Raw genomic sequence first — 8599 nt, 5'->3', positions numbered from 1 at the left:
GACATACTATAACTATACCCAGCGCTAAGTATACCCTACATATCAAACATATCTTGCTGTGCAGTGTTGCCTATATACAGTATATATATATATATATATATATATATATAGATATAGATATAGATAGATAGATATAGATATATATATAGATAGATATAGATATATATATATATATATATATATATATATATATATATATATATATATATATATATATATATATATATATTTGGGGGGGTCTCAGTCAATGGTTAGTCAATCTGGGAACCCAGATATTACTGTTTTGCACTCTACAGTTATTTTTGATTGCTTGTTTCTCTACTTTTTATACGTTGCAACAGATGTGTAGTTGTATTGTCTGTCTTTCATAGTCTGTCACTGTGATTGTTTTGTCTGTTTGAGCATATGCTTAGACAAATTCCAATCAATTTTAATTGATATGGCAATAAACTATTGAATCTTGAATCAGTCATTTTCAAATAAAAAATAGACTGGGTTCCCAGATTGACAGTTAGTAGTTAGCACTAGCAGAGTAAACATTAACATAAAATTTACTCTGCACCATTGTAAATGAGGATTTGTCTTAAATGGGTTTTCCGAGTATAAATATTTTGTAATAGGCTACTTTTACAATTTAGTAATTAGTGTGAAACATGGGCTTGTTGTGCTTCATTGCCACTAGGCATCTGAAAGAGGCGTTCGCGCCGTCCTAGACGATTGGTTTGGGTTTCGTATGGATAATATGGTGAATGGGAGCATTTTGGATGGACAGTTTTTATTGATACTTGCGCTATATAGATTTAGCAATCCAGTAGGTGGCGGTAATGCAACATTGAAGGATGGCAACCCCCATACAAACTCAAAGAAGAAGAAGACTTGCGTAGAACTGTTATTTTATTTTTGAAAAAGTCCGACAGGAAGTCCTACTGTTGTCGCTAGCGGGTCTTGCTCTCATTACATCCATGTCTTGCTGCCTTTGTTTGGCGGAAGGAATGCTAAAAGTGCTGCATCAGAAAGATCAGAAACGAGTAAAAATGTCTGTAGCAGCGGGGCCGTGCAGATGCTGAGGCTGTGTGTACAGGAGCGGATCAGCTGTGCTGCTGAAGACTTTCTGCTGCTGTTGGAAAAAGGAAAAGAAACTGCTGGAATCCCGCCGGATGAGCTGAGAGCGCTGCTGGTCACCGAGCGCGGCCAACTGCGGCTGCGCAGGAGATTTTCAGGCTGTTTGAGGAAACCGTGGCGGAGTACGAAGACAAAGTTCAGCGGTCAGGGCAGGAGATCCACCGCCGGAGGAAGCTGCTCGATGTCCTGATGAAACCCCAAGTGAAGCTGCACAGAGCAGGTTAGCCCGTCCGAACCGTAGCTAGCTTAGCTAGCTACCTACTAGGAGCAGCGTCAAGTTAAACATGACACAATAAGAAGGCATGACTTCCGGCCACTGGTTTATAAAATAAAACCTTATCTTCAAGGTACGCTCACTTCAAGGTATCATGCTAAGGTACGCCCACTTATAAGGCTAACCACTTCTTAAACCGGAAATGAAGGAGTCATTGAAGTTAACACGATTTACTGAAATTATTTCCACTCAAATCAATGATTATGTAGCAGCATCCATGACAATAAAGAAAAAAAAAATCAGCGTGACGCCACTTACCACCGAGAAATGCGAACCCCGCAGCAGTTAACTAATCACCATCAGTCCTACACACATTTCCAACCCTAAAGATTTCTATAACAAAATGAAGGCTAGCCTAATCTAATCCAAGAATGACCACATAATATAAACATCCAGGCCTGAAGTGGAAAGTATATTCAACTCATGTAGGCTAATTCAACACCATAGCCTACACATCATTTGATTCCTCAGCCAGAGAAGGTGATCACAGCTGATGCTGCAAAAACTGTTGATTTGTGTTCTTTGTTTATTGGAATCTGTATTGTCTGTCTGATGTCTTTGTTTGTGATTAGTTTTTTGTGTGTATTAATGTTTGCCTTGTCGCCATGTAATTTCTATTGTCAATATAAGATGTTTGAAAAAAGTCATCACAGCTTATTATTTATGGATTTATTGGTGCAGATATCTGAAGATAGCAGTGAGGGGAATAAATAGTTACATTTGCAGATATGATTCTTGCTGCTACATTCTGTACCCTGGCTTCTACACTGCATATGACCAGCTTACACATGACGACGATGATGATGGTCAAAAACGATTTGCTTCTGTGCCAGTAATCAACACACATGCTTGTGATTACTGCCTCACCAATTCATATTCTCTTACATCATCACATGGCCATCTTGGTAGGACAATAACAGGTTATTGTTAACAGGTGATTACAATCAAATGATAAAAACAGCCAATGAGCTGTGTGTATTGTAAAGTACCATATTGCTAGCACAAAAAACAGCAGTGTTTACACATCATATCGCCGTATCATGATAAAATACCAAAAGTAATTGTAGTGATTCAACCAGCACCAGAGACATGGACAAGAAACTAAAAACACAATTACAACACGGACACAATTATTAATACTATGCAGTATGCATGGTTACTGTAAGAATAACAACACAACAAATGTAGTTTAGGTATATTATTATTTAATATGCTTTAATAAGTTAGTCAGGATCTAAGTACAAAGTCTTTCATGACAAAGCTGTCAATGTTGTTTGGGTACTTACATACAGTAACTTCATGTTCTAGGACTGGGTATTGGCAAGGACCTCTCAATACCATACGTATCACGATACATGGGTCACGATATGATTGCATCACGATACATTGCGATACAATACATATTGCGATATATTGCAATACTCTACATAATTTACTGAAAAAAAAAAAAAAATAGAGCTAGAAAATACAACTCGCTGTGTACCACCCAGGTAGTGTAATAATATGTACATCACTTTATATTGATAATTTAGTGGACAAATTGAGTGAAAACCACTAGTGTTGAGTGTGTTACTGAACGCACTAAAATAAAAAGTATTCTTATTGTGTCAATGAACACACGGTTGTAGAAAAAAATAAATATGGAGATATATCACGATATTTTTCTGAAATATCGATACGGTATTGCAGAAAAAAATGATCGCGATATATTGCCGTATGTATCCATTTCATTGCACAGCCCTAGTTTACAGGTTAGGCTGGCATGCATGCAGCTGGTGGCAAGCAGCAAGCTCCCAGAGACAGACAAGGAGACTGGCACTGTCTGCACCTTGAGTGTCTGCACCTTGACCGTCAGTGTCAGCACCTTGACCGTCAGTGTCAGCACCCACAATGGTGCATTTGAGCAGGATAAAGAAGAGGGGGGCAATAAGCAGTACATCTGCACAGGCACTTTGACAGATGACATAATAAGCAACCAAGTAATAAACAACAAACATTCATACTGTACATCTGTGAAATGCCAGCTCCCTCCAACTAGGGCCCCATCATCTCAGCCAGACGTGCACCTTAGCAGTGAGCAATGTGAAGATTAAAGGGCTCATTATACTCGAGCAAGACTCCGCGAGGCAGAGCTCCGTGAGTCACGTGCGGACCTCGCGCTGCTGGGGCAAATGCTTTTATACTCAGAATGGCAGCATTTACATTCTACAATGGTAAAATAGCGAGAACAGCCCGTGAAACGTCGCAATGAAACGCTATTATGTGCAGTACTGAGTGCGCTTTCACTCTCAAACGACCGTATATCAGCAAATGAATGAATCACCAACCTTGTTTTTACTGAATAGCCGTTTCAGTTCTCAGCCCCTGATTGCCTACTCTGTTCTGCTTTTAATCTCTCTCAACACAACACATTTACTTGGTGAAATGGCTAAAAACGAACAGTTGCAAGTCAAAGTTTAGCCTCTACCACATGGGTCAAGAAATGTGGCGAAAACACAGCTCAGTGTTCAGGGCTCAGTGGCTCTCCATGTTTGGAGAGAAGCCGTGCGGAGGTCGCGCTGTGAGAAAAATCTTCAGGTACGCGGTGGGCGACCTACGGAGGTCGCGCCCAACACATTGACGTCATTTGACGCTTGCGGGCGGCCCTCGCTCCTCCCCCGCGCCCTTCGCGGCACAGCGAGTATAAAGCCAGCTTTAGAGGGAGAAAGCTTAATGTCAGAGTGTCAAGATGATGCCCATGATGATGAGTTTGAGCTGAGTGGTGAAGGAAGCATCAATGATGAAGATGGAAGTCTCAGTGATGAGGATGAGGAACCTGTCTCACTAGATGGAAAAAGTATTGTGTCTGGAGAATGGTTGAAGCTCTTTCGTGTGTGCCATTGGGAAGGTTGTGGTAAATGTTTGGTGAGGCCACCAACTGTCTCCAAAAAACGATTGGATTTTTGGCCTTAGTATGAGCACAGAATGCATTGATGGCCATAAGTATATGTGGCATTCTCAGCCTTTAGTTAGAGGAATAGTGGAAATGCAATGTTTCTGTCCCTGCTGCTGCATTTGTGACCGGAAATGAGTGCAATCCATTTATGGAGGTGTGTGACAGCATTGGTCTGGAAACCATCTCAAAAAGACAGTGGTTCAACAGATAGAAGTCATATGTCACCCCAGAGGTTAACCATGCCTGGACAGTTACACCATGAGCCTGTACTCAACGCTGTACGTGAGCAAACCAGAGGTGGTTTGTGATGATTCTGAATCTGATCCATTCAAACTGCTCCTCGTTGTGGCAGTTCAGCAGTCGTTTCTTAACGTTCTTCACGATGTGCCAGAGGTGTTAATCATGTTGTATGTCTTCATATTCCTCACACATGATTTTCTGCACTGCAACAGATCGAGTGATGATGTCATACTCTCCCAATTTGCAAAGACACCTCTCCAGTCCAGACCCTCCACATCAGGCCAAAGACACCTCTCCAGTCCAGACCCTCCACCTCAGGCCAAAGACACCTCTCCAGTCCAGACCCTCCACCTCAGGCCAATAACTTCTTTACTTGTGTCAATTGTATGCGAGTTTCCTGTGCCACCACCAAATTCAACTTGATGTCCAGGAGCGAGTAGGTTCCATGAGGAATTTTGGGACCTGGACTGTCATATCTCTGGAGTCTCCTGAAACCCTAAGGGGCTCATCACTTACAGCGTTGACTACAGCCTCATTATGTACTGTGTCCAGGCAAAAAATAAAACTAGTCGCGAGCTACTTCGTTTCCCCTTGTGTTCCCAAGTACATATTTAGCACATTTTAACAGTATTATATTATTTATCTAACATTATTTAATAATGTGTATCATGTTAAATACTGTAGGTACTGAGTTAGCTATACATGAGTGGGATGGGGTTTGTGTGTAAAAAAAAAAAAAAAAACGATTCCTTTGGCGAGCTACTTATTGATGGCCCGAGATCTTAACCTGACATAGCCAGATGGGGGCGGTATTGTTTGTTTTCACAAATGAGAGAATCCAGCTTGCTTGCAAGGTTACCGAGATCTACCGGTAGATCATCACAATCTACCTATTAGGCACCCCCTGCTGTCGGTGTTGTGCAAGTTCACACTTTCCCAAGAGCTAACTGAAAGTTCAGCTCACACTAATGAACTTGTTCATGTTCATAATTTTAAATGTTGAACTAAGTTCACAGTGCCCAAAAATGAGCAGTTCAATTAACTTCCAGTTCATTTCTTATTCCCTTTTTTTTTTAATTTAGTGCACGAGCATCAAGTCAACCACAATGTAAAAGTAGGTCTTCCGCTTTAAGGCTTTCAAAAATAAATTATGAAGGTAAGAGAGTGAGGAAACAACAGGAAAAGCGCCGTTCACTCCCGCAGGAGTTAATGACGCTCACTGTACGTTTCATGTATTTGCAAAAGGATCCGCTCAGCTCACGGGTTCACCAAAATATGAGCTTGTTCAATAAACGGTGCTCATTTAGTGTGTTCATGCGCAACACTGCCTGCTGTAAAGCATTACTGAAAATTTATATTAAGGTTATATTAAGGATTTTATTTTGAAAGCCCTAAAGCGGAAGACCTACATTCTGGCTGACTTGACACGTTCAGTAAATGCTGGAAACTCGTCTCATCCGAGACACTTAGGTTTTTTCTTTTTTCTGTTGGCATATTCTGCAATTTCCCATAATTCCTTGGGTGCTCTTATGAAGAAGTCAGAATGACACAAAATCTAGTGTGCGTGCTTCTTAGACTTGCCTTTACGTTGTTTTAAACTAACCAGGAAATGGGTCAAAAATTGTGGAGTTGTCCAATGCAGTGGAAATGTTCTTAAATTGCTTTTAGGGGAATGAGATTATTTGATTTATGCTCACTCTTTGTGTATGTGTGTATTTCAGCCTTGCCTCCAGACATCCAGCAGCTGTTAATCAGTGAAGAAGAGGTTCCCCCTGAGCAGCAGAACTGGAGCCCCAGTCTGGACCAGGAGGACCCAGAGCCCCCACATGATATTAAAGAGGAACAGGAGGACCCAGAGCCCACACATGATATTAAAGAGGAACAGGAGGACCCAGAGCCCCCACATGATATTAAAGAGGAACAGGAGGACCCAGAGCCCCCACATGATATTAAAGATGAACAGGAGGACCTAGAGCCCCCACATTATATTAAAGAGGAACAGGAGGACCCAGAGTCTCCACACATTAAAGAGGAACAGGAGGAACTATGGATCAGTCAGGAGGGAGAGCAGCTTCAACGGCCGGAGGAGGCTGATGATATCACCAAGTTCCCATTTTCTGTTGTCCCTGTGAAGAGTGAATATGAGGAAGAGAAACCTCAGTCCTCACAGCTTCATCAAAGCCAAACTGAGGAGAACAGAGAGACAGAGCCTCTAGCCAGCTGCTCAACTGAACAGATGAAAACAGAAGCTGATGCAGAGGACTGTGGAGTATCAGAACCAGCTAGTAATTCACAACCAACTAGTGATGACAAGACTTCAGACTCTTCTGAGACTGAGGACAATGATGATGAATGCATGGAAACTAGTGAACCTCAGTCAGGTTTAGACTCACAGAGACACTTGAAGACACACATGATAGTCCACACAGGTGAGAAACAATTTAATTGTTCAGTCTGTGGTAAAGGTTTTGGTCAGAAAGGATCCTTGAAGAAACACATGATAGTCCACACAGGAGATAAACAATTTAATTGCTCAGTCTGTGGTAAAGGTTTTGGTCGTAAAGGAGACTTGAAGACACACATGATAACCCACACAGGAGATAAACAATTTAATTGTTCAGTCTGTGGTAAAGGTTTTGGTTATAAAGGAACCTTGAAGACACACATGATAGTCCACACAGGAGATAAACAATTTAATTGTTCAGTCTGTGGTAAAGGTTTTGGTCAGAAAGGATCCTTGAAGTTACACATGATAGTCCACACAGGAGAGGCACAATTGAATTGCTCAGTCTGTGGTAAAGGTTTTGGTCAGAAAGGACACTTGAAGAGACACATGATAGTCCACACAGGTGAGAAACAATTTATTTGCTCAGTCTGTGGTAAAGGTTTTGGTCGTAAAGGAACCTTGAAGACACACATGATAGTCCACACAGGAGATAAACAATTTAATTGCTCTCTCTGTGATAAAGGTTTTCGTCATAAAGCAACCTTGAAGAAACACATGATAGTCCACACAGGAGATAAACAATTTAATTGCTCTCTCTGTGGTAAAGGTTTTGGTTATAAAGGATCCTTGAAGTCACACATGATAGTCCACACAGTAGATAAACAATTTATTTGCTCAGTCTGTGGTAAAGGTTTTGGTCGTAAAGGAACCTTGAAGTTACACATGGTAGTCCACACAGGAGATAAACAATTTAATTGCTCAGTCTGTGGTAAAGGTTTTGGTCAGAAATCAACCTTGAAGACACACATGATAATCCACACAGGAGATAAACAATTTAATTGCTCAGTCTGTGGTAAAGGTTTTGGTAGTAAAGACTACTTTAAGACACATATGATAATCCACACAGGAGATAAACAATTTATTTGCTCAGTCTGTGGTAAAGGTTTTGGTCAGAAAGGAGACTTGAAGAGACACATGATAGTCCACACAGGAGATAAACAATTTAATTGCTCAGTCTGTGGTAAAGGTTTTGGTCGTAAAGGAACCTTGAAGAGACACATGATAGTCCACACAGATGGGTAAAGTCCTTGAACGTTTAGGAAAAGTCATAACATTTTGTTGTGTGTAATGAAATTGTTGCAGTAATCTTCCTGTGGATAACCTTCCATGGAATGTAACATGAGGGCAAATGTATTCTCTGTAGCATTTGACATAACGTAGCTCTAATATGTATTGATTTTACTTCTTTGAATTCTTGTGTTTTGTATTAGTATTTTTATGGAAAATTCCTCTTTTAGTTCAATAGCTTCCATGATGCAGTGACACTAAAATACTGAAAACCAATATAAAGAGCAGCTGTGTCGATTTGTCCATACTAATAATTTCTGGTATTTATTCAGAGTCACCGCCTCACATTACATGGAAATTCTATTAATTATAATCTATTAATTGTTATTATTAAAAGTCATGGAAAAGTTTAGAAATTGTATCCATGAAAATGTGTGGGAGCTCTGTTAACTCTGATCTGTGGTGGAGGGGGGATTAGAGTGTTATGTATGTAGATGTTTTTGTGCTTTGTTGT

The 8599-nt window shown here is 40.6% G+C and overlaps 1 protein-coding gene across 1 annotated transcript in view; it reads left to right on the top strand.

The window, feature by feature from the left end:
• Nucleotides 1–1060: 1060 nt before the first annotated feature.
• The window catches only part of LOC310795318 (retinal Mueller cells isomerohydrolase-like), a gene marked incomplete at its 5' end in the record, with an annotated part of 37765 nt that continues 30226 nt past the window's right edge, over nucleotides 1061–8599 (top strand). The window contains one exon of the mRNA XM_083657368.1: nucleotides 1061–1265. Within this exon, the coding sequence (XP_083513494.1) occupies nucleotides 1061–1265 (205 nt within the window). The remainder of the gene's footprint in view (nucleotides 1266–8599) is intronic.

Source organism: Poromitra crassiceps, assembly GCF_964638095.1.
Source record: "Poromitra crassiceps genome assembly, chromosome: 21".
NCBI lineage: Eukaryota > Metazoa > Chordata > Actinopteri > Beryciformes > Melamphaidae > Poromitra > Poromitra crassiceps.
This window is presented reverse-complemented; position numbering and strand designations above follow the sequence as displayed.